The 23510-nt window shown below is 68.9% G+C and overlaps 6 protein-coding genes across 6 annotated transcripts; 2 read left to right on the top strand and 4 right to left on the bottom strand.

The window, feature by feature from the left end:
* Positions 1 to 44: 44 nt before the first annotated feature.
* Positions 45 to 639, bottom strand: CHLRE_01g027575v5 (uncharacterized protein). The gene is made up of 2 exons (XM_043058585.1): positions 176 to 639; positions 45 to 135 (listed from the first exon to the last, which is right to left on the bottom strand). Exons 1-2 carry the CDS (start codon positions 506 to 508, stop codon positions 130 to 132), a joined length of 339 nt encoding a protein of 112 aa, XP_042928499.1. The 5' UTR covers positions 509 to 639; the 3' UTR covers positions 45 to 129.
* Positions 640 to 779: 140 nt separating this feature from the next.
* On the top strand, positions 780 to 6347 carry CHLRE_01g027600v5 (uncharacterized protein). The gene is made up of 7 exons (XM_043058586.1): positions 780 to 1040; positions 1134 to 3071; positions 3180 to 3962; positions 4200 to 4250; positions 4478 to 4570; positions 4806 to 5477; positions 5895 to 6347. Exons 1-7 carry the CDS (start codon positions 969 to 971, stop codon positions 6102 to 6104), a joined length of 3819 nt encoding a protein of 1272 aa, XP_042928500.1. The 5' UTR covers positions 780 to 968; the 3' UTR covers positions 6105 to 6347.
* Positions 6348 to 6353: 6 nt separating this feature from the next.
* On the bottom strand, positions 6354 to 12849 carry CHLRE_01g027650v5 (uncharacterized protein). The gene has a single exon (XM_043058587.1). It carries the CDS (start codon positions 12741 to 12743, stop codon positions 6735 to 6737), a length of 6009 nt encoding a protein of 2002 aa, XP_042928501.1. The 5' UTR covers positions 12744 to 12849; the 3' UTR covers positions 6354 to 6734.
* A 100-nt stretch (positions 12850 to 12949) lies between these two features.
* On the top strand, positions 12950 to 15371 carry CHLRE_01g027700v5 (uncharacterized protein). Its single transcript, XM_043058588.1, has 3 exons — positions 12950 to 13578; positions 13790 to 13970; positions 14230 to 15371. Exons 1-3 carry the CDS (start codon positions 13045 to 13047, stop codon positions 14847 to 14849), a joined length of 1335 nt encoding a protein of 444 aa, XP_042928502.1. The 5' UTR covers positions 12950 to 13044; the 3' UTR covers positions 14850 to 15371.
* A 12-nt stretch (positions 15372 to 15383) lies between these two features.
* Positions 15384 to 16759, bottom strand: CHLRE_01g027750v5 (uncharacterized protein). The gene is made up of 2 exons (XM_043058589.1): positions 16310 to 16759; positions 15384 to 15910 (listed from the first exon to the last, which is right to left on the bottom strand). Exons 1-2 carry the CDS (start codon positions 16716 to 16718, stop codon positions 15477 to 15479), a joined length of 843 nt encoding a protein of 280 aa, XP_042928503.1. The 5' UTR covers positions 16719 to 16759; the 3' UTR covers positions 15384 to 15476.
* Positions 16760 to 16813: 54 nt separating this feature from the next.
* CHLRE_01g027764v5 (uncharacterized protein) lies at positions 16814 to 23459 on the bottom strand. Its single transcript, XM_043058590.1, has 13 exons — positions 23177 to 23459; positions 22826 to 22859; positions 22434 to 22528; positions 22127 to 22196; positions 21712 to 21872; positions 21400 to 21453; positions 20967 to 21068; positions 20511 to 20636; positions 20203 to 20280; positions 19950 to 19990; positions 19392 to 19670; positions 18892 to 19115; positions 16814 to 18503 (listed from the first exon to the last, which is right to left on the bottom strand). The coding sequence occupies exons 1-13, from the start codon at positions 23341 to 23343 to the stop codon at positions 17889 to 17891; spliced, it is 2046 nt and encodes a 681-aa protein (XP_042928504.1). The 5' UTR covers positions 23344 to 23459; the 3' UTR covers positions 16814 to 17888.
* Between the last annotated feature and the right edge of the window lie 51 nt (positions 23460 to 23510).

The following is a 23510-nucleotide window of genomic DNA, read 5'->3' on the forward strand; positions in this document are numbered from 1 at the left end:
ACACACACACACACACACACACACACACACACACACACACACACACACACACACACACACACACACACACACACACACACACACACACACACACACACACACACACACACTCCCGCGCCCTCACCTCCGTCAGCACTCGGCTCAGTCCGTCGGTGAGGTTGCCCTTGCCGCGCACCATCGCGTAGGCAAGGATGGCCAGGCCGGGCGCGAAGAACAGGCCCACAGCCACGGGGTCGGGCAGGCCCTGCGGCACAACGCGGCTGCGCAGCCCGGCATTGCGGCCCGACGGGTTCCCGGGCCGGAGCGGCGAGGCGGTGACGCCGGAGCCGACGCGGCGGGCGAGCAGGGGCGAGCTGGAGGAGGCGGGGGCGGAGGAGGAGGTGGCGGAGGCGCGGACGAGGGGGCGGAGCGGCAGCGACGGGCGGCCAGCGGGGCGGCCGGCTGACGCCGACGACGCCGCGCGGCGCTGCTGGTGGAGCTGGCACTGCATGTCGAGGCTAAGGTGCATAGGCAACGGGCTCTGGGCTAGTCGGCTTGGTTCAGGTACGTGGTCAAGTCCTTTCGTTGGCAACACAAATTGTGCAAGCCTGGGGCTTTGGGCGTAGCGAGGCCCCCTTCTGTATGCTAGTGTGCCGGTACTTAGACAAAAAAGACAACTAGGGCACCGGCTCGATTTGGGGCGAGTGGAGATCGCCTGAGTGTACCGGTTGCTCGAGCCTGATGCAAGGTCCACCAAAATTGTGACTGCTTTAGCGCGTTGCCAACTTTCATTCGACAGTACTTTGCTGCATGCATACATTGCAGCAACGCAAGCGCTAGTTGGCCCTAGGAATTTTGATATGGTATTGCCGGTCTCTCGGACTACGAATTTTCTAAATGTCGTGAGCATATATATGTCTATGACATGTGACCTGCATTTTCATACATTCTAAGAGCATAAATCCAAGCCGCCGCTGGACCGTGTGGCAATGAGAGTCGCGAGCACTTTGCCGTCGCCCTGCGTCCCACCGAGGTCAGCTGCTAGCGGCCATGCTATCACGGTAAGACCAGCACCCTGACTTACGGCGTCGCATTGTATGGCGACGCTTAGGCTTCCCCCTTCCGCCTTCAACTCGCTGCACACTCCGACACAGGCACCCGCGCTTGCGGGCACAGCCGTCCGTGCCTACCCGACACGGCCTGCGCGCGCCCACACGGCAGGGAGAAGGAGGGCTTGCAGCACGGGGGCAGCCGCCAATGATACAGGCGGGCCAAGCAGCGCCGGCGACGCCGCGGCGGCGCCCGCTGCTGCCAACGCGCGCAATAGGCGTGTGTCGCAGCGCTGGCGGCAGCAGGCTGAGCTGTGGGGTGGCTACGAACCAGAGCCAGAGCCAGAGCCCGTACCAGAGCTGGAGTCAAAACAGGCACTAAGAGCAAAGGAGAAGGTGCAGCAGCAAGCGGGTGTGGCTGCGGATGCGGGTGCGGATGCGGCTAGTCGCGGCCGGGGCCGAGCTGCAAGTACGGCAGGCGCGCCCCCGGCGGCAGCACAGGACGAGGACGTGACGGCGGCGGCGGCGGCGGCGGCGCTGACGGCACAGACGGATCCGGACCAGCTGCTGCGCGGCGGCCGCCACCGGGCGCGCCAGCCTGTGACGGCGGGGGCGCTGGAGGCGGCGGAGAGCAGCAGCGAGGAAGCTCGCGCACAGCAGCCATCGCACCCGGGTCCGGATGGTATGGTTGGAAGCGGAGAGAATGGTACGGAGTTCAGCGGCGCCGGTGATATAAGGAATGGAAATGGCGACGACGCCGTTGAGGGAGGCATCGCGGAAGGGGACGCCACGGCGGCTCCTGACTCGCCCGTTGTGCGGCTGCGGCTGCGGCGGTCGCGGCAGACGGGTGCCGCGGCAGCGGTGGGCCGGCGCGTGCGGCTGCTGCTGCCGGAGCGGCCGCAGCCGTGGGCGGTGAAGGCTCTGATGCGGGCGCGGGAGGTGGAGCAGCAGCAGGCGGAGCAGCAGGCGCAGCAGTTGCCGCCGGCGTCTGCGGCGGGCGCCTTCCCGCCGCTTGCCTTTCCGCCCCTGCCGGTGGATGAGGGACTGGCGCCGGCGGAGCTCGAGCTAGACAGTGACGGAGACGGCGGCGACAGCGGCGGCGGCGCCGGGCCTAGCGACACAGCCGTGCTGCGACCAGTCAGGCGGCGCCGCCTGGCGGAGCCGTCGCAACAGCAGCCACAGCGGCAGGCGCACCTGCAGCAACAACAGGGCACGAATCAGGAGCAGCAGCAGCAGCAGCAGCAGCAGCGGCAGGGGCCGCGGGTGCGGCCCAAGGTGGCGGCGCACCCCGACGGCACGCTGTGGGCGCCGCGCAAGGAGCTGGGGGAGCTGGCCGACCGCATCCTGCAGCAGCTACAGCCCGCCATCAACCAGCTACAGCCGGCGCCAGGCGGCGCAGCGGGCGGCACGGTCAGCAGCAGTAGCAGCAGCGGCAGTGGCGGCGCCGCCGCCGCCGGCTGCTGCCACGTCCTGGCGGCGGGCGAGAAACAGTCGTACGTACTGCTGCGAGCGCTGTCGTACAATCAGGAGCTGCTGCGGCTGGCTGCAGCTGCGGCTACTGCTACTGCGGCAAGTGGGTCCGCGGCGTCACCGCCGGCGCTGGGCTTCACCATGTGCGGCGTGGGCGTGTCAGACCTGCGCCTGTTCTGGGAGGAGACCACGGCGGCGGATCCACACGGCCCGCTGCCGCAGCTAGGCGCCAGCCCGCCCGGCCGCCACGGAGAAGTGCCGGCGGGCCGCGCCGCGCCGCCGCTGCAGGAGGGCTGGCTGCCGCCCGCCAGCCAGGCCGAGCTACAGCCGGCGGCGCTGGCCACCGTGTTCGTACTGCCGCCGCTGGCGGCGCCGCTGTGCAGCGCCATCGGCGGCGGCGGCGGCGGCGGCGCGAGTGGCGGGGCGCTGCCGGGGAGTGAGCAGCCGCCGCTGGCAGTGAGCGCCCGCGCCGGCGCCGACAAGCTCGCGGAGCTGGCTGTAGCGCGGCTGCGGCGGGGCGGCTACTGCCGACTGGCGGCGCTGGGGCGGGAGTCGACGGCTGTGTGCGCGCATGTGGGTGGGGAGACGTACACATGATGCACTATTGGCCCCCGCGGTGGCCCCCGAGGTCCTTGTCATGGCGTTTGTGACTTACACATGCGCATGCCTACGTGTGTGCAGGTCCTGGCCCGGGCTAGCGGCTTGCTGGCGGCGGAGGGCGTGTGTGTGCTGGCGCTGCCGCACATGAGCGCCCTGGCGCCGCAGCCCCGAGCCAACACCGGCAGTAGCAGCAGCAGTAGCAGCAGCAGCAGTAGCAACAGCGGCAGTAGCAGTAGCAGCACCCACACAGCCGGCTCGCAGGGCAAAGCCAAGGCTGCTTCGCTGCTGCCGCCGCCGCTGCAGCGGGCGGGTGTGGCGGCGCTGCCGGACGTGTTGCTGGACCAGGCGCCACAGCTGCACCTGCACCTGCTGGCAGCCGCATGGAGGGAGGACGGACGGCCGCAGCTGCCGCACTGGGCGCTGGCGGCAGCGGGACCGGCGGCGGCGGCGGCGGCAGGGGTTAAGGAGGCAGGGGTGACGGAGGCAGGGGCAGGGGTGGAGGTGGGGGTGGCGGCTGCGGGGCAGGAGCAGGGGGGATGGGGAGGAGGAGGAGTTCCAGGGGCAGCGGCAGGGGCTGAGGCGGGGGCGCCAGTTGTTCTGCGCCTGCCGCCGGGCGTCGGCGACAGTAGCACTGGCAGTGGCAGTAGCAGTGGCAGCAGCAGCAGTGGCAGCAGCAGCAGCGGCAGTAGCACTGGCAGTGGCAAGGCAGCTACTGCCCCGCTGGTGCTGGCGGCGGCCCAGCCGGCGACGGACGCGGCCGCTGAGTGGGTGTACCAGGGTCTGCAGGAGCGCCGGGTGGTGGAGGTGGAGGCGGCGGGGCTGGAGGGCGGCGTGCGGCTGTCGGCGGTGCTGCACGCGGCAGAGGTGAGAGTGGGAGAGAGGGAGGGTGCTGCTTGGATGTGGCAGCTCATTTGGGAATTGGAAATAGGATGGCTGCGTGGACCGGCTGTATGGGCGGCTGTGGGTGGCGCGCGCCCGCACCCGGACTTTCGCGCCGATCACGTTACACGTGTGTTTGTCCTGCCATGTACACCGCAATCGCAAACACATCCGTAAGCGCACCACGCCTCCCGCGCGCCCGCCTGCTCGCACGCCCCACAGGGCCGCCTCCGGAGCCCAGACGCCAAGTTCCGCGGCGCGCTGGTGTTCACGGTGAGCCGCATGGGCCATGGCTGGGTTCGTGTCTTGGAGGCACTGGAACCGGTCGGCTGGGGGGGCGCTCGACTGCGTCCGTGTGAGCTGCAGCTGCGTGTGTGGGAGGCTACATGCCGGGGTACGCATGTAGGGGCTGCTGGCGTTGGCCGGCGGCATTGTGAAGGACGGTGATCATGGAGGAACGTTGCTACATAACATTGTCCTTCGCCCGTTCACTCGCGCAGCTGCCCCGCCAAGCGGCCGGGCCGGAGCTGGGCGAGGCAAGCGGCACGGCCGGCTCTGCGGCAGCGGCGTCGCCGCCCAAGCTCGTGGTGCAGGTGAGGCGGCATGTGACACATGCGCGCTCGTTACACATGAGCCCTGCCCCAGTGCCCTTGCTCCTGCTTTTGTCTCTGCTCGCACGCGCTTTGCCTCTACGGCCTATGCTCTCAACCGTCCACCTCATCACACTCCTAACCACCTGCTCACTCCTCCACCTACACACACCCATCCATCCATTCACCCGCCCGCCCACCCGTCTACCTTCCGCCGCCCGCCGCCCCCCCGCTGCAGCTGTTCCTGCTGCCGGCGGCTGCTGTGTCGCAGCACCTGGCCGCACTGCCGCAGCCGCACCCGGGCGACCTGCGGGTGCGCCCGCGGCCGCCGCCGTCACGGCTGGAGCTGCAGCTGCGGGCGGCGCAGCACCAGGCGGCGGAGCAGCAGGCGGCGGAGCAGCAGGTTGAGCAGGCGGCGGCGGCGGCGGATGCGGCGGTGGATGATGCTGCGGCGGCGGCTGGGCGCGGCGGCGGTGGTGCTAGTGGCGCGGCAGGCGCGGCGGGCGCGGCTGGGTCCTGGGTGCAAGCCGGTGCCGACACGGACACGCGTGCGGGCATGCCTGGCAGCACCAGCACCACCACAAGCAGCAGTAGTAGCGGCAGTAGCGGCACCGGCAGCAGCAGCACCGGCAGTAGCAGCACCGGCAGTAGCAGTAGCAGTAGCGGCATTGGCCACGACGCGCTGGTTCCGGGCAGTCAGGACGTGGCCACGCTGGCGGCGGCGCTGACGGCGCAGCTGGCGCGGTGCGGCGTGGCGGCGGTGGCGGCGCGCGGCGCGCCGTGCCGCGCGCTGGCGCTGCTGGCGGTGGCGGTGGTGGCGGAGGGCCTGGCGGAGGCGGCGCCGGGGCTGCTGGTGCTGGTGCGGGCGGAGCAGCACGGGCGGCAGGGCCGGGACGGGCCAGACGGCAAGGTGAGCCAGCTAGGGGTGTGGATGTGGGTGGTTGGTGGCAGCGGTGGCCGTGGCGGCGGTGCTGGTGGGGTGGGCTCTGCGGGTGTGGGTATGGCCCGGGCACGTGCCGAAGGTGTCTTGCAGGGTCCAGGGGGGTGCTAAGATGGTTGGAAAAGCGGTACAGGATGCACGGAAGACTGCAGACGAAGTCGTTGCCGAATGCCAGGGCCCGGGGGTGGGGAAGGTTGGGTTGGAGGGGGTTAGGCCAACGCCGCGCAGCTTCTGCAGGTATGCGCGTGTGGCATGCCACGTGTGCATGGGCGCCTCGGTGCCCACCTCCCGCCTCTTGCTGCTGCTCGTCTTTCCCCCTTGCCTCCGCGACCCCCCCCCCCTTTCCTGCCTCCCTCCCTCCCTCTCTCTCCTCACCCCCATCCGCAGCGCGGCGGCGGCCGGCTGCCGCCCGCCTCCCGCTACCAGCTGCTGCTGGCGGCGCACGACGGCCGCAGCGGCCGGGCCACACTGCTGCGGCCGGCGGATGCGGCACGACTCATGGCAGCGGCGGCGGCTAGGGCTGGGTCTGGGCCTGGGTCTGGGTCTACTAGGGCTGAGGCGCAAGGTGCTGCGGAGGTCGCGCAGGAGGATGTCTAGCTGCTGTTGCGGTTGTGTGTTGGGCGTTTGTGTTGGGCTTGTTGCTGTTGAGGTTGGACGACCGTGTTGGACGACCGTGTTGGAGGATGGCGCAGTTGGTGTTGCGTATGGGGGTGCTGATGAACGGTGCTGAAAGAGCGCAGTGCCCCGCCGGGCCCTGTGTGCCGTGGCCGCCATGGCCGTTGTAATGTGTGTGATTTGATCATGTGTGCGTGGGATCCATGAGTGTAAGGAATCGACAAAGCTTGTGTAGGTGGAACGCTGAAGTTCGGCACCTAACGCTGCTACATTCGGCACATAACGCTGCTACACCCTGTGGAACACGCCCGGCGACATCCAGATGTGTCTTTTGCCGGCTGTCTTCACCACTTGCAGCTTGCATTCAAAGCCCTCGTGCCGCTTACTGCGGCGACGCTGGCCAGCCTTCATTACAGGCATCCAAACACGCGCACTCCATTCTTCTTACATCCGCACTGAGTGCGCATCATGCCAGCCTCCAACAACCCTCCCACCCACCCATATGTACTGGCTCCCTTCGTTTTGGCTTCCAACGCTGCCTCTGTACAATTGCTTCACAGTGCACCCTGACACAGCCGGGGGCCGTGTGCCCCCCCACCCCACCCGGACGCCTCAAACGGGCGGCAGGGCACCGAAGCGCCCCCCCAGCGCCGGCAGCTGCGACCCTGACGCCGGCCGCGGCAGCCCCGCCGGCAGCCCGCCACTGCCGCTGCCGCTGACCCGGCCCCGTCTTCCACCACCCGCCCCTCCTGCCGCCGCCCCCGCCGCCGCCGTGGACAGCCCCGCCGCCTCCGCCGCCAGAAGCGCCCCGAAGCTGATCGAGAGCGGCAGCGACCGCTCAAAGGGGTCGTATGGATCCACGAACGCCAACGAGTCGCCAAACGACACGTCCGCCACCTCGTCACCGCCCAACGAGTGTGAGTGCTGCAACAGTGCCGCCAGCGCGGCCGGCGGCGGCAGCGGCAGCGGCTGACGCCGGTCACCGGCGGCGGCGGCGCCGCTGGCGCTACCGCGGTGGGCGCTGGCACTGCCCTGGCGCGTGAGGGCCTCTTCCTCTGGAATGTCCGCATCCGCCGCGGCGGCGGCGGCGGCAGCTGCTAAGGGTGCTGCTGGCTGGGCGGCAGGTGGTGAAGCGTGGGGCGCTGGAGCGTGTGCCTCCTCGGCAGTCGGCGGCGGCGGACGCGCCCGCGAGAATGGTGAAGTGGCGGCGTCGGCGGCGTCGTCCTTGTGTGCCCCGTCACTCGCGCCGGTGGCATAGCCCCTGCGTGGCGCGTCCTCGGCAGCGGCAGCGGTGGATGTAATATGCACCCCGTGTGACTGCTGTGCTTGGCTGTATCTCCCGTCACTGCGGCCGCCACTGCCCACACTCGACTCTGCCGGCGTGGCCTGCACCTCAGTCGCCGGCCCCTCCACCGCCACGCTCCTGCCTTCTGCACCTGCCCCTGCGTCTGCGTCTGCAGCCGGCAGCAGCACCGAACGCGCCGACGGCGCACGTGCGGGCGCCGCCGTGACCGCATCGGTGGCATCGCCGTCGACCGCCACCGGCCGCTGCGACTGGGGCTGAGGCTGTGGTGCCCCCGAGGCGACTTCAACTCCATCTTTGGCTGTAGCGGCCTCGGCGGAGGCTCCGTTTTGCCCCGGCACCTCCTTAACCTCGCCCACCTCCTCCACCTCCTCCAAGTCCGGCACGTCCTCGACATCCATAAGCTCATCATCCTCATCATCATCCGGCCGCGGCCGCGGCAGCGGTTGTGCTGGCGACGGCTGCGGCGGCTGCTCTCGAGTCCTGCCCGCTGCAGTGGCCTCCTGCGGATCCTCCTCCGGCTCCTCAGTGCCCGAATCAGAGCCGTGGCGCCACTCCCGCTGCCTGCGACCTGTGCCCACCGGCCCGCGCCCCTCCTCCGCAACTGCCACCGGCCCGGCGCCTGCTCCGGCAGCCGGGGTTGCTGCAGCGGTGGCGGTGCTACTGCCGTACCGGCCACTAGCCACGCCCTCGGATAGTGCTTGTGACTGCGGTGAGGGGAAGAGCTCCACATACCTCCAGCTGCCGCCACTGCCACCGCTGTCGCCACTATCGCTACCGCCGCTGCCGCCACGCCGTACGCCCCTGCCCCACACGCCGCCATCCTCGCTCTCATCTACGTCGCCCACCGCAGCCGCAGCCGCAGCAGCTGCCGACGCAGGCGGCACCGGCCCCGCATTCGCGGCCGCCGGCCCCACTCCCGCCTTAGGCTCGGCGGCTCTACCGTGCCCCATGCTGCCGGACCGACTGGCAGCACGGCTCCCGCCCCGACCCGCGCCGGCGCCGCCACCAGCGCCTGCTGGACCCGTGACGGCGCCAGGTGCAGCCGCCTCCCCTACCACTGCAACCGCTGCTGCTGCCGACGTCGCCGGCGGGCCCTCCGCCACCGGCAGCCGCGCTCGGGCTTGCGGCCTGGGCCCGGCGGCGCCAGCGCCGAAGGCGCCCGCACCCTGACCCAGCACGGGCCTCGCCGGCGCCGGCCCTGCAACCACAGCGGCCACGTCAGCCTCCTCCTCCTGCGCGCCGCCATCCCCAGGGACCAGGTCGCCCGCGTGGTGGGCCCCGGCTCCGCCGGCGCCGGCGGCGTGCTGACGGCTGCCGCCGCCGTCCTTACCACGCCCGCTCTCACTGCTGCTAATGCTGTTGCTACTGCTACTGCTAGCCTTGGAGCTGCTGCTGCTGCTGCTGCCGCCGCTATCGGTGCGTTTCACAGTCGCCTTGTGCGCGCTTCCGCCGTCTTTCTCATCCGCCGGGCTCCCCATTGCCTCCTCATCCCGTGCTGCTGCACGCCCCTGCCCGGCCTCCAGCCCAGCACTGGGCCAGCTCTCCCCGTCCCTCCGGAACACGTACGCCGCCGCTGACGCCGCCGGGCCGTCCTGAGGAGCTGACCCGCTGCGGCCGGCTCTTGCTGCTGGTGGCCCCGCCGCCTCCCCTGCCCCCGCCTCGGCGCCTTCACGTGACCCACCCGCCGCCTTGGCAGCCGCCACATACGCGCGCAGCGAGGCCACAGGCGGCGGGATGGACAGCGTCGCCTCACCCTCAGGCTCCTCCTCCTCCTCCTGCTCCGGCTCCTCCTCCACCTCTTGTGCCTCCTCGTCCTCCTGTCTCCGTTCTGGTCCTTGCTCCTTGCCAGCCGCGGTCCCAACCTCCGTGTTCCCAGCCTCGGCACCGCTTCCAGGCCCCATGCCCTGTAGCCCGTCCCGCAGCCCCAGCCGCCGCATCTCCGCCTCCACCGCATCCTCCGCCTCGGCCCCCGCGGCGGCGCCGGCGTCCACAGCAGCAGCCTCGATTGCGGCTGCGGCGGCGGCGGCGGCTGCAGACTTCAGCAACTGAGCGGATCCGGCTACCGGTGCTGCCCGCTCGCGCACACGCTCGCGCTCCGGCTCCGGCAAGGACACTGTCACCGCCGCCGTCGCAGTCAATGCTGTCGCGCTTGCTGTCGCTGTTCCCAGCATGGGTGACGCCGCCGGCACCAAAGTGATCATGGTGCGCAGGGCAGGGTCGCTGGCATTCCAGCTGTCTGCCGAGGCCGCCGCAATCCACCGCGCCACCGCCGCATCCGACCGCGCCTTCGCCGCCGCCAGCTGCGCCTGCTCCGCCTGCGCCCGCGCCTCCGCCGCCTCTGCCTGGGACGCCGCCACCGCGGCCCCATCCCGGCGCGCCGCCGCCGCACTCGACTGCGCGTGGCCTGCGGCGGTGGCCGCCGCCGCCTCCGCAGCTTCCCGCAGCTGCCGCATCAGCTCCCGCTCTCGATCCAGCTGTACGGATCGCTGCTGGATCCGCTCGTCGTACAGCTGCTGCTGCAGCTGCATTACGTGTCGGTGGTGATACAGATCCAGGGCCGAGGCGGCGGAGGCGCGGGCCGTCTCTGCCAGCAGCTGCTGCAGCGCCGCCGGGCTCAGCGTCACGTTGACGTCGGCAGCCGCCGCAAACGACGCCACGCCGCCGGCCGGCGCTGCAGGGGAGGCAGCGGCGGCGGCGGCCGCAAGTGCGGCGGCCGCTGACGCTGCCGCGGCGTTGCTGGGTGCCACGATCTCGGCGCTTGACCTAATGCTGCTGCCGGCTCGGCCCGTCGCGCCTTTCACACTGCTGGCGCCGGCGCCGGCGCCAGCTGCAGGACTGGTTCGGTCCTCGGCAGTGCCAGGGGTCTGTAGCGGTGGCGGTGGCTGCTGCTGCTGCTGCTGCTGCTGCGGCGGCGGCGGGTGCTCCAGTTCAACAAAGGGCCAGATGGCTTTGGACGGTGGTGCCAGCTCCGAGGCAATGGAGGAGCGCGGCGACAGCGCCAGGTGACCATCATCGCCGCCACCCCAACCGCCAGCACCTCCGCCGCCACCGCCACCGCCGCCCTCAGCGGCTGGAGCTGTGGCCGCGGCAACTGCAGCAGGTGCGGACCCAGCCGGCGCAGGTGATGGCGGCGCAGCAGCGGCTGCGTTTGCTGCTGAGCCTTCAGCTGCCAGAGCAACTTCCGGCTGTGACTGTGGCTGCTTCATGGAGTCTGCCCGTGCAACAGCGGGCACGGGCGCGTCGTGAGCGGGCGGGTCCGCGGGCGCCTGCAGCTCCACAGCTGCCGGCGCTGCGGCTGCCACTGGGGCCGTGGCCTCCGGCGGTGCTGGCGCCGCTGCCGCCTCGTCAGCAATTGCCTGTGCAGCCGGCGCTGTTGTTGCGATGGAAGGCGCCGCCACTGCCGCTGTCACTGGGACCGCTGCAACGGCTGCAACCGCCGGCACAACCTGCCGTGAAGGTGGCGGCGCCGCCGTCCGCTGCTGCTGCTGTGACTGCACTGCTTGCTGCTGTTGCTGGTAAAGCTCCTGTTTCTGCTGCAGCCGCTGCTGCTCTGCCAGCCACGCCTCCCGCGCGCGCTCCTGTTCCGCCTGCAGCCCGCGCGCGGCGTCCGCCGCCGCGGCCGCCACCGCCGTCGCGGCCGCCGCCGCGCGCTCGCGCACCACGTGCATGGGCGCCTGCAGCGCCGGCTGCAGGCAGCTCAACGCACTCAGCGCCGACAGACTGGACAAGCAGCCCAGAGCCTCCATTGTGTTGTTCAGCTGCTGCTGCAGGCCCGTCACCGCCGCCGCCAGCAGCGTGCGGGTGGGAAGGGAGCGCAGCGGCGGCAACGACGCCGCCAGCACTGGGTCATAACCAGCGCGTGGCTGGCCGCCAGGTTCAGCCGCCACCGCCCGCAGCGACTCCACTGCCGGCGGCCACATGTCGGCGAGTGCCGGCACTGTCCCGATCTCATTGCGAAGGTGCGGGGGCAGTGGCGGCGGTGGGGGCGGCAGTGCGGCGGCCGCCGCGGCGGCGGCGCGCTCCGCGGCGCCGCTGCCGGGCCGCGCGCGCGGCGACAGCGGGCGCGCCTGGAAGGCAGTGGGCCGGTGTTGGTCGGATACCAGCCGCTGGTGCGGGCTGACGGGCAGACCGGCAATGCTGGCGTTGGGGTCGGGTTGGAGCACCAGCGGCGCCGACGGCGACGGGTGCGCGGGCGCGCGGCGGGGCAGGTGGAAGGTGCGGTCAGCGGCATCGGGTCCCGCCGCGCCCGCCGTCGCACTGGAGGCGCTTGCGGCACGCTGCGTGGCGCGGGCTCCGTAGGAGGACAGGGGGGCGCTGGCGCGGCCGTAGGGGCTCCCGGGGCCGTCCGGCAGCCTGCTGGCCGCGCCGCCTAGGACTGGCGCTACGCCCCGCGCTGCCGGCTGCAGCGATTGGAAGCGGTGCAAGTCCAGGTGTGCGTGCGGCTGCTGTCGCTGCGGCGGTGGTGGTGACTGATGCGGCTGACCCTGGCTTTCCCGGTAGAAGCGGTCCTGATTCTCCTGCCGCTGCTGCTGTTGGTATTGGTGTTGTTGTTGCTGCCGGTCCTGCAGCTCCTGGCCCTGCGGCAGCTGCTGGTGCTGGTGCTGCTGGTGCTGCTGGTGTGGCTGATGTGCCGGCGGCGACGGCTGTTGTTGTTGTTGCTGTGGCTGTCGCGGGTGGTCAGATCGGAGCGGTGAGGTGCGCGGCTGGTTCGGCGAGGTGCGCTGGGAGTGCCTGGGCGACTGTCTCGCCGACCTGGGCGACCTCGGGGACTGAGGCTGCTGCTGCTCCTGTTGCCGTTGCTGCTGTTGCATCCGCGCCTGCGAGTGCTGCCTCAACGCCTTGATGTTGCGCAGAGAGTCCAGCAGCACCTGGTTCATCAGCGCATTGCTGTACGGCGCCTGCGCGGCCGACAGGCGCGGGGCCGGCGAGGGGCTGGCGGACTGGCCAGTCACGCTGCCAGGGGAGGCGGCCACGTGCACCTTTCCATTCGGCGACAGGGTGGTGGTTGTGGACGTGAGGCTGGCCGGCCGCGGCAGCGAAGCAGCCAAGGCGCTGCTTGGGTGTGGGTTGACGCTGGTGGTTCGGGGCCAGTGGTTATTGGCGGTGGATGCCGGGGGAGGGGAGCGGCTGGGGGACCAGGTGGCGCCGAGCGGGTGCTGCGAGTGGTACCAGGCACGGACACCGTGGCTGTTCGACATCCCGGATGTTCCCGCCTGCGAGTCCGCCCGCGGCTGCAGCTGCACGCCATACCTGCCGGAATCATTGAGTGGCCTGGAGCTGGCGGTCGCAGCTAGGATTGAGCCATACGTCGACATGCCTGCCTCCGATAAACTGTGACAGCTACTGCCACATTTTGGCGTTGTTGTTTATCTTTATGACTAAGAGTAACAAGATTGTTGCAATCGCATACAGTAGCTTGCGAGTCGTAGAGCAGGAAGTAAAAGAGTCTTAATGTTTTCCCCATGTGCGGAACCCACTCTGCGACCAGCGAAACTCAGCCGCTTCGCCATCGCAAACTTTAGATTCCATAGGACCGTGCATCTTGACAGTTACCAGGCAGGCACTCGTGCGACCTGCTGCAAGCCGAGTTCACCAACCACACATTGCGCGTCAAGAATGCAGGCCCTCTCGCAGCGCTCAGGGTCACTACAACGATGCTCTTCACGTAGCGCAAAAGCCGGGCGCAGGCGCTGTCGCCCGCTGAACTCGCTCATCACTCCTATTTCCCTCGTCGCGTCGGAGCCCAGCGAGCAGTCCCCTTGCAGCACCTCGGGCTCCAGCACAACCGCAAACTACGGCTGGCCGCGGGGGTACCTGGTCCGCGCGAACGCGGCCAAGGGCTTCGGCGCGGGCTTCGGCAGCAAATTCAAGCTGCCGTCGCTCGGCGGCAAGGGCCCCAAGGTGCCGCAGGGCGGCGTGGCGCCCGCCCCCGCCGTTGACCTTGACGTCCCACCCGCCATCGCCTCGCTGTGGGCCTCGGCTCAGGCCGAGTGGCTGCAGTACGTGGTGGAGCGCCCGGTGGTGCTGCCGGACGGGGCCGAGGTGTTTCTGGTGCCAGTGGGAGCCGACCTGCCCGGCGACGCCGGCCTTATCCGCGACGTGGTGGCGGCGGTGCGGCCCGACGCCATAGCGCTGGAGTCGCAGCCGCAGGTGAGGAGGAGGAGGAGGAGGAGGAGGAGGAGGAGGAGGGGGAGGAGGAGGAGGAGGAGGGCGAATCCACGCCGGCGTCCGCCACCACCCCTGCACCACAACCAACCATTGCACGCAACACTTGAGCCCCTTAACCCTCTCTGTCACTTCTCCCCCACAAACACACACACGCCCGGCCCCCCCTGTACCCCCCGCCCTTCCCCCCCACCAGCACCTTAAGTCCTACACGGCCATGGCTAAGGCGCTGGAGCCGCAGCTGTCGCGGCTGCTGGCGGCGGACCTGTCGCGCAGCCCTGCGGAGGGCCGCGGCTGCCTGGGGCAGGCGGCGCGGGAGGACGTGCAGGTGCAGCTGCTGGCGGCGTGCCGCGGCGCCAGCGTCAAGCCCGACCCTGGTGAGGGCGGCGTGTGCGAGGGCGGCGTGTGCGAGGAACTCACTGGGGGGGGGCCGGGAAGGGGAGTGTCGGTGTGGCGGGTAGGTTGGCGCCGTGTCCGTGCCACACGTGGCCGCGCAGGGCGCGGGCGATAGCGGCACAGCGCTGATTGAGTGACAGCACCCAAACTGGTCGCTCCCAACCTGTCCGCATCTGAACGTGTCGCCCTACACTCCTGCCCACCCCATCTACACCCCCTCCCACGCTCGCCCACCCCCAGACCAGCTGAGCTACCTCTTCCGGCTGGGCTCCCTGCCCTTCGCCGAGTGGGTGGTGCCGGCCCACCTTGTGCGGACCGCCTCCGCCTCCACCACCGCCTCCTCCGCCGCCTCCTCGCCGCTGCTGCTGCTGTCCTGCGGCCTGGACCGCGAGGCGCGCGCCGCCGCGCCCGCCGTCAACCCCTACCTTGGACGCGAGTTCGACCTGTACCTGGAGGAGGTGGAGGCGGCGCTGGGCGAGGAGGGCGGCGCCGAGATGGATGCGTGGCGCACGGCGCTGGGTGACAAGCTGGCGGCGGCGGGCGCCGGGCGCGAGCTGGCGACGCTGTTGGCGGCGTGGGAGGGGCAGTGCTGCCTGGGCCCGGCGGCGCAGCGCGGCGTGGCGGAGCGCGTGGCGGCGCGGCTGGCGGAGGAGGCGGGGGCGCGGGCGGGGCCGGGCGGGGTGACGCTGGAGGTGGTGCGGACGCCGGCGGACCCGTTGGTGGCTCGGCGGCTGGTGGAGCTGGCGGCGGGCAAGGACGCGGTGCGGCCCAGCCGGCGCATTGTGGCGGTGGTGGGGCGCGTGCACGTGCTCAGTGTGGAGCAGGAGCTGCGGCAGCTGGCGGGCGCCACACAGGCTTGAGAGTTGGGCCGGAGGCAGGGGCGCAGGCAGGGGGTAGGGTTTGTGAGGGCGCAGAGCGTGCAGGAGTGGGCTGTGAAGGTCAAGCCATGGCTGGAACGTAGGCTGGGAAAAAGGCAGGCATGTTGTCAGCGCCGATGTGAAGAAAGTCGCGTGGGCAGGCGTGCGCCGCTCGCAACAAACTTTTGCAGTGTGTTTTATGGTGAGGGGCTGCAGACGCAAGTGTTGCATGTGAGAGAAGAGAGAGCTGCTCGTGTCGGGATCTTAACGAGGCATTGCATTGACAGCGGATTTTACGAGGACGTGTCAGGTGTTTGCTAGCTGCAAATTGCGCTGAGCCGGTGGCGAGGGACACACTTTGACAGGACTGGACAGGCACGTGTGAACACTACATGGAACTCAACTGTGATGGTGTTGGGCTGTATTTTTGCTCGTGACCGTGCCAAGAGGTGGAACAGCAATCCATCCAAAGCTTACACTGTGTTGAACAATACGACTCGTTGTCCCTCAAGTCTAATCCGCCCGCTGCACAAGCCCTTCATGACAATACCGAGTCCCGCATCCCCCGTCCTGCTGTATCCCCAAATCCGGTGCTCCTGCAGTTCAATATGTTGTAGTAGCTCTACATTCCTACATCTGGTTGCGACTGCCCTGGCCGTGCGCGCTGGTGTCGCTGTCAGGCGAGCGGCCCGTCTCACCAGCACCACTCCCGCCACCACCACTCCCGCTGCCACCGCCACCACTCCCGCCGTCACCACCACCACCACCACCACCACCACCACTCCCGCTGCCACCGCCACCACTCCCGCCGCCAGGCGCAACCGTGCCAGCACCGCGCGACGCCCGCTCCGCCCTGGACGCACTGCTCATGTCCACACCCACGTGTCCGCCGCCGCCGCCGCCGCCACTGGCGGCGCTGCTGGCATCCGGGTTCAGTGCGGCGGCGCGGCGCTCGAAGGAGGCGGCGTCGCCGGACATGGGGCTGGGGACGGTGGGCGGGTGGGTGGGTGCCGCCACGCCCTCACGTGTGGGCGGCAGGACGGTGACGGGCATGCCGGAGGGCACTGCGGCGGCGGTAGGGGTGGCAGGGATGGCAGGGGTGGCGGGGGCAGCGGAGGCGGCGGGGAAGGCGTGAGCAGGATTTGTCTGACAGAGCACTGCCGGAGCACGTAGGCACATGGGCGCACAGGGCGTATACCCATACGTACCTCCTCTTATCTAGGTGCATGCTTGCGTGCGTGCATCCGCACGCCACCAAGTCCTCAAGCCCCAAATCCTCACTGCTATGCACTGCCCCATCGCCCCAGGCCGCTCAAGGCGCCACATGCCGAATCGCCCCCACCCTCCTTCCTGCGCCGCCCATCCACCCAATAGTCTGCCCAGCCCCCACGGTCTGCCCCCACGGTCTGCCCCCCTCACGCCCCCCTCCCCTTGCTGCCCCCTCCACCCCACCACCCTCGCACCCGGGTGCACGCTGTCCCGCAGCGAGTTGGCAATGTCCGTGTCGCCGCCCACACGCGACTCGTGCGCCGCCGCCACACCGCTGCCGCTGCCGCCCCCGCCGCCGCCCACAGCCGCCGAGCCCGCCCCCGCGCCCTCGGAGCCCGCGCCCAGGTCGGGCCCCGCCGACGGGGCGGGGGCAGCGCCGCGGCTGTCATGCACGCGGTCGTCGTCATCATCCCGATCGGGGTGCGGGGCTGCGGCAGAGCCAGAGGCGGCGGCCGTGACGTGTCGCTTGCGCCGCGTGGCTGGCAGGCGCTGTGGGGGCGTGGGTAGCAGCCAGCGGGGTGACGCGGCAGTGCGCGTCGACACGGTCGTTGCGAGGGAGCCACGGCGGCTAGGCGCGTGGGTGCAAGTGCTGGCCATCAACATCTTTGGGTGACTGTTGTACTTTTGATAAGTTGCGTATGTTCGTATGTTCGTGGTCAGCAGAGTTTGAAGGTCCGGGGATGTCGCGGCGCCGCCTGGGTCCCATAGGTCCCGGCAGGAGCCATCCCGGGGCTGGAGACTCCCGACACGCACCTCCCCCGCACCAACCCTGCCCCGCACGTCACCCGGTGCCAGCCCCACTCATCATCACCACCACCTTTCCCTCCCGAAGCTCAATCTGTATCAATCTGTAGCAGTCCACCAATATAACGCCGGCTTCGTGCCACGCCAGGTAGCGCCACCCCCCTCGCCTTTCACCCAACGGCCACGCCTCCGTGTGAGGCGTGGAGGGACGCCTAACGGCCACAACACGCCCACGCAGCCGCGTCGGTGCCATGGGCGCACCCTGACGGGGTCCCGGCGTGTGCGCGCACGGTTCCCCGACACACCGCCAACACCGTGGCGACCATAGTCTCACATCCACCCACTCCCTTTCCCAGGTTGTCGCCCACAACGCACCCGGCCTCCCCTTGTCCGCGGAGCCTCCATGGACACGTACCGACTTAATCGCCCATGAATCACGCCCGGAATATAATACATCCGCGGCTTTCCCTAAACCTGTGATGGTTCCCATGCCCGCCGCCCCAACCGTACCTGCCTACAATGCCTGGAAATTAATCATGCAAACAAAGTTCCGAACGAAGTAAAAGAAACAGTCCATGTCCCGCTTAACACCGCCTCACTACAGATACGCACCCACCCGGGCTCCCCCGTGCCGCCAGCCCCTTGTCACTCGGGCCCCACATGCGCAAAGTGCACACGAGCAGATAAACCCTGCATCCAAGCGTCCGACTTTGCATTTGCCTGTTTCGTGCACTGCCCCATTCGACACACTCACTCGCTCCCTAACAAACGCGGGGCAACCCACGTGCCCCAATCTACCCAGGATATATAGACGGCCTGGGCCTTTCATACACATAAGTGCTGCAAACTCACGAGGCTCAACCGTCTTCATGCACACAAGCATCGTAATACCTTTGCACGTCCTTTTACACCTCAACCTACCCCGGTCACTCAACCCTGTCTCAGCGTTAAAAGCTATTAGTATTCCTCCCAACTAGCCTGCAAGCCGCCTGCACCCGCGCTGCTTTGCTCCGAATCTGGCCTCCACTCTCATTCCGGCTTCGAGTCTGCGAGTGCCGCCTCCACATCCGCATCACCATTCGCCGACGGCGTTGCGTGTCCATTGCCGTTAGGCATCTTCTCACACCGAGCTCCGTACCCATTCGCCTCCACTGCTGGCTGCTTGACGTGCGTATGGCCCTGCCCGGGTCCTGGCAACATCCTGCCAGCACAGGCCTCCGATCCTGACGTCGCTGCCGCCGCCGCCGCCGCATGTGCCGTCGCGGCCGCCGCTTCAACATCCACCGCGTCCTTCCGCGGCACGGCTTTGTCCTGGTGACAGCAGCAGGGGCCACCCATTCCTCCCTCGCCAGGACCCAGAATGCCATTCGCCGCCGCCGCGGCTTCAGCGGCCGCCACCACCACCGCCGCCGCCGCCGCGGCCGCGGCCGCCGCCGCCGCCTGCTCCTGCTGGTGCAGGTGCTGCTGCGAGGCGTGGCGCGAGGAGTGGCGCGACCACTGCCCCGACCTCCGCGCTGCCGCCGCCGCCGCCCGGTACTCATCCGCCTTCTGCTCCTGCGCCGCCTGCTGCGCCACCAGGCGGGCGGCGCGAGCCACCTCGCAGGGCCAGCTGAACCGCGACAGCACACAGCCCAGGATGACCGCCTGAGGTGTGCGGGGCGCGGCAGGGGGGCGTGCGGTGTGGGCAGTGGGTGGCGGGCGGCGCGCGGCTTGGCGCGGTGTGGTGTGAGCTGGTTCTCCATGCACGATGCACACACAGCCAGCCCTTACACCCCATCACCAACCACTCACCAACCACCCGCCACTCCCTACCATTTCTCCCTGTCTGCCCCTCTCCCCTTGCCACTCCCTCTCCCTCTCGTTTCCCTCTCCCTCTCTCCCCTCCCCCTTATGGCTCGACTTTACAGCCCCTCCCTCTCCCTCTCCCTCTCCCCGTCCCTCTACCTCTCGCCCTCCCCCTTTGGCCCCGAATTTACAGCCCCTCCCTCTCCCTCTCCCCCTCCCACCCTTCTCCCCCCCCCCTCCCGCCCACCTGCAGCGAGGTGGCGCTGGCCAGCCCCATCCAGAAGCCCATGACGTCCAGCCGGAAGTGGAAGCCCAGCAGCAGCGCCACGGGGCAGCCCACACACCAGTAGCCCACCAGGTTCAGCGCCGCGCCCAGCGACTGGCGGCCGCTGCCGCGCAGCACGCCCGCCATGACCGCGATGAGGCCGTCGCCGATGCAGCTGACGGCCAGCACGGGCATGATGCGGCCCACTGGGGGGAGGGGAGAGAGGGGGAGGCAGTGGGGGTGGAGGGGGGTTCAGGGTGCGTGTGTGTGGGGGGGGGGCGGGCGGGGCGACGCGGGGAACGAGCGCGTCAGTAGTGCAGATATCGCCAAAGCCACTGCTTCCCCTAACCCCAGCCCCCGTCCCAGTCCCAGCCGCAGCCCCCACCCCAGCACACACGCCCTCAAGCGTGCCCCACCCCATGTCCACCATTCTCTCCACAGCCTCGCGCACGACCCCCCCCCCCCCAAACGCCCGCCCGCACCGTGGTACACAATGTCCGGCTGTGTGGTGAACATCTTGACCACCGTGTGGCGGCCCGTGTAGAGGAACACGCTCACGCACAGCTGCACGCAAAGCCCGCACGCGATGGCCACGCGCGCGGCGCGGCGCGCGCCCGCGGCGCAGCCGGCGCCGAGCTCGTTGGAGACGCGCGTGTTGGCTGCTGTGCCGATGGACATGGGTATCATGTAGGTCCAGCTGGTGATGTGGAAGCTGAGCCCCATCACCGCCACCGCCACGTCAGCGAAATCGCCCAGGGAGCCTGGTGGCAGGGGGCGAGGCGGGTGGAAGGGCAGGGAGCGGCATGGGTGTTTCGATGGCGAGGTGGAGGCGTGGCTGGCATTCGGGGGGGGGTAGCCATCCATGGGATGGTGTGTATCAAATATGAAGTGAAGTGCCGACGTCCAGGGGGGGGGCGGGGCGCTGGGCACATCGGGTGACGCATCGGCAGGCAGGAAGTGCAGGGGGTGCAGGCCCGTAGATTTGTGGTCTCGCTGTCTGTCAGGTGTCGCAGCACGCCTGCATGCACGGATGCACCCACCTGCCATGAAGATGACGAACTCGAAGATCCACCACTCCATGCTGCGGCGGAGAGGAGGGGGCAAGCAGGGGGAGCAGAAGAGCAGCAGCGGCAGCAGCAGGCGCACGGCGCCGGAGTCAGTGACCGGCGTCCAGCACGTGCACGCAAGGACATGGCTGACGACTGACGACTTGATGTGCAGCGCCAGACTGTGCGCAGGCCGACGACTGACCCCGACTACCGCACATGTGACATCACTCCTGCATGCCCTCACCAGATCATGGCCGCCGCCGGCGCCGCCATGCGCAGGTACGGCCCCCAGCCCTCCAGCGCCCGCCACGTGAAGCCGGGCCTGAGGCAGGGCGCGAGCCGCCACGTGACCGTCAAGAGTCAAAGCACAGGCAGCACGTGAGGCGTGTTAGGAGCCCTACGCACAACGGCGTCGACCCCAAAACTCTCCGCACCCGCGCCCCCACATTTTGGCTTCGGGTCTCATCAATCTGGGTCGGGAAACAACCTGCCACCGCCCACTCCCCAGCCCATCAGCCTCCGCCTCCTCCGCCCCCACCCCCGCCTCCGCACCATGTGTGGCTGGGCTTGTGGCGCCGCCTCCAGTCGCGCACGGCCGTGTAGGCCGTCAGCAGGGCCGAGTAGGTGCCGGTGGACAGCAGGAAGGCCACCGCCGCGCCGTCCAGCCGCCAGTTCAGGCTGGGGCGGGTGGGGGCGTGGGGTGGGGGCGTGCGGGGGCATTTGGGGCCAGTTTGCAAACCCAGCAAGTTACTTGTCCGCTGCTGTCCCGCATCATTCTACTGTCCAGGGAGGCTACCCCCACCCCCAGCAACCCCATGCTACGTTTACCCCATCCTCTTGAGTGGCGCCTGCCGTCATACACACACACACACACACGTCCCCATCTCGTGTTTCTTAAAACACACACACACACACACACACACACACACACGCACACGCTTGGGAGGGCTTCGTTTTGTTGTTTTTTACACACACACACACCACGTACACACGCGGGGCTCCACTCACTGGTACACAAAGAACCAGTTGTAGAGCGGGCACAGCGCCGCAGTGATGATGGTGCAGACGGTGGAGGGGCGCACCTCCTGCTGAGTCACCAGGTAGCGGAAGCTGCGCGCATGCACGGGGACGGGCGGGCGGGGGGGAGTTGTAGATACCAGCCAAACTAAACCGAACCCAATGCAATAGTGGGGGGGAGGGAGGGCGGATTGGGGCCGTGAGGGAAGCAAGGAGAAAGCGGGGACGTGTCACGTGTTGCGGAAGCAGGAAGCAGGGCAGGCGCGCTTGCAGTTTTGGCTCGACGTTCAACAAGGGCCATGCATGCCCCCCCAAGCAGTTGACGCTGTTACGTCGACCGCCCCGCCTGTCAGCTTTCTCCCTTGCAGACGCAGCCACCGCCACCACCACAATCACTACGGTCAGTCCGCCACCCAGCACTCACACACAGCTGGAGATGGCCGACAGGAACAGCGCCGGCGTGGCGATGTGCAGGTACCTGCGGCCAGGCAGGAGCACAGCCGGCACGGCGGCAGAGGACCGTGTCAGCGTGCCAAACCCCGTCTCTACAGACACGTCCCGCAACCCCCCTGAGGGAACTGCTTTTGTAGCGAATGCTCAATCCAGCCCACTACATTCCCTTGACCCTGCCCGCCCCAACAGCGACCCAACCTCTCCTCCTGCCCTGCCCTCCCTCTCCTGCCGCCCTGCCCTCCTGCCGCCCTTCCGTCCCCTGCAGGGCCCTGCCGTCCCGCACCTGCACGCCCCCGCCACGATCTCGGGCTGCTGGTGCAGCAGCATGAGCAGGCGGTCGGCCTGGCTCCAGAACAGCGCGATGGGGATGCAGGCGGCCCAGCAGATCAGCAGCGCCCGCTGCAGGATGAGGCCCAGCATGGGGTAGTTCTTGGCGCCGTAGGCCTGGGGGCGAGGGGAAAGGAGCGGGGAGGAGCAATGAGGAGCGGGGAGGCGCAGGGCGGTGCGGGGAGGCGCGGGGCGGTGGGGTGAAGGAGCACGAGGAGGGAAGAGGCGGTGGGGTGGAGCAGGCGGCAGTTGGCGTGCGACTCTTCCTCACGTTGCGGGAGCACGTCCATGCACGTCGTCTCCGCCCTCCGCTCAGCCTCCCACTACCCGCACCAGCCTACACGCCCGCCCGCACGCCGACACGCGCGCACCTGTCCGCACAGCGTCTCCATGCCCGCACTCAGGCCAATGACAAGGCTGTAGCCGGTGATGTTGTAGAAGCTGTAGCGCGGGGGGGAGGCGCACGGAGGAGGGGTAAGGCGGGGCCACGGGGTGCGACACGGCTACAGACCTTGGGCGGCGTCCAGTTGAATAGGTGGCACAGCCCGCCCACGCCTGCTGCTGCTGCTGCGGCTGGCTCCTATTCGAACCCAGTGAGAGCTAGTCGAGCAATCCCGCCCTCCCGTTCCCCGCCCTCCCGCGTTCTCGCTCCATCTGACTTCCCGCGCTCCCGCCCACCTGCCCGCCAGCACCGCCGAGGACAGCGCCACGGGGTCATTGAGGTGGCCGATGAAGGCGGCCGACACCACTGACAGCAGGTAGCCGAACAGGTTCTGGAGGCCGGACGGACGGGGCAGGAGGGGAATGGGGGCGACATTGGGATAAAGGCAGTCAGCAGGGAGATGCGGAAGGTTTGTAATTTCGTGTGTATCTGTGTGTGTATGTATATGAGTGCGGCAGCCCTCGCAGCAGCCCTGTGTGCAGGGCCTTACTCAGCCCCAGCGCTGGGGCCTTAGTCATGCCTGAGCGTGCTTGGGTAATAGCACAGGCGGGCCCGGGGGGGGGGTAGCCGTTCATGTGAAGAACGGAGTGATGGGGGGTGGGCTGAGGAACGCGGCGGTTTGACGCACCTGAATGATAAGCGGCCCGGCTAGCTTGAGTAACCTGTGCAAGAGGAACCACAGGTAAGCACAGGGCAATGTCGGATACTTGCGTGGCCCGGCAACACGCCAGTGCTGTGCAGGTGTGCAGACCACGACCACACTCGCGCTACACTGAAGCCAGGGATTCAGGCGGGCCACGCCCGGATACGGCTGCATCAGCACAGGAACTGGAAAACTGCCTGGCCCCGGCTTTGGCGCGCAAACACACGCGAGACGGCTACTGCCACGCATATACACGAGGTTTGCACGTGTCGGCTCAAACGGGCCGTCTGCACTCCCCCCCGACAACCGAGTCCCTTAAACGTTTCCCCCTCGCACTTTCTGAGCTCTGCGACAAGCCTCCCGCGCTTCCCGTCGCCTGGAGCGGCCGCCTCCTGCTGCGGAAGCAGTGGCTCTTGAAGGCTGTCGACGGGAGCAAAGCCATTTGCGCGGCTTGGCGACAGCGCGCGAGGTGACAAGGTGTCTATTGAGCCGCGAGCGCTCATGGCGTCAGGAGCAGCGGTAAAGCGAACGTGCGAAAGACGTGCGCGGGCGGCCTGGCAACACTAAGCTTTTCTCCAGCAAGCCATCGCAGTCAGTGATGTTCGTAGAGTATTGGTGATGTCCAAGTGTGTAATTGAAATGTCAAACGCCACAACGGGGTTGGCCTGAT

Source organism: Chlamydomonas reinhardtii, chromosome 1 (assembly GCF_000002595.2).
Source record: "Chlamydomonas reinhardtii strain CC-503 cw92 mt+ chromosome 1, whole genome shotgun sequence".
NCBI classification, from domain to species: Eukaryota; Viridiplantae; Chlorophyta; class Chlorophyceae; order Chlamydomonadales; family Chlamydomonadaceae; genus Chlamydomonas; species Chlamydomonas reinhardtii.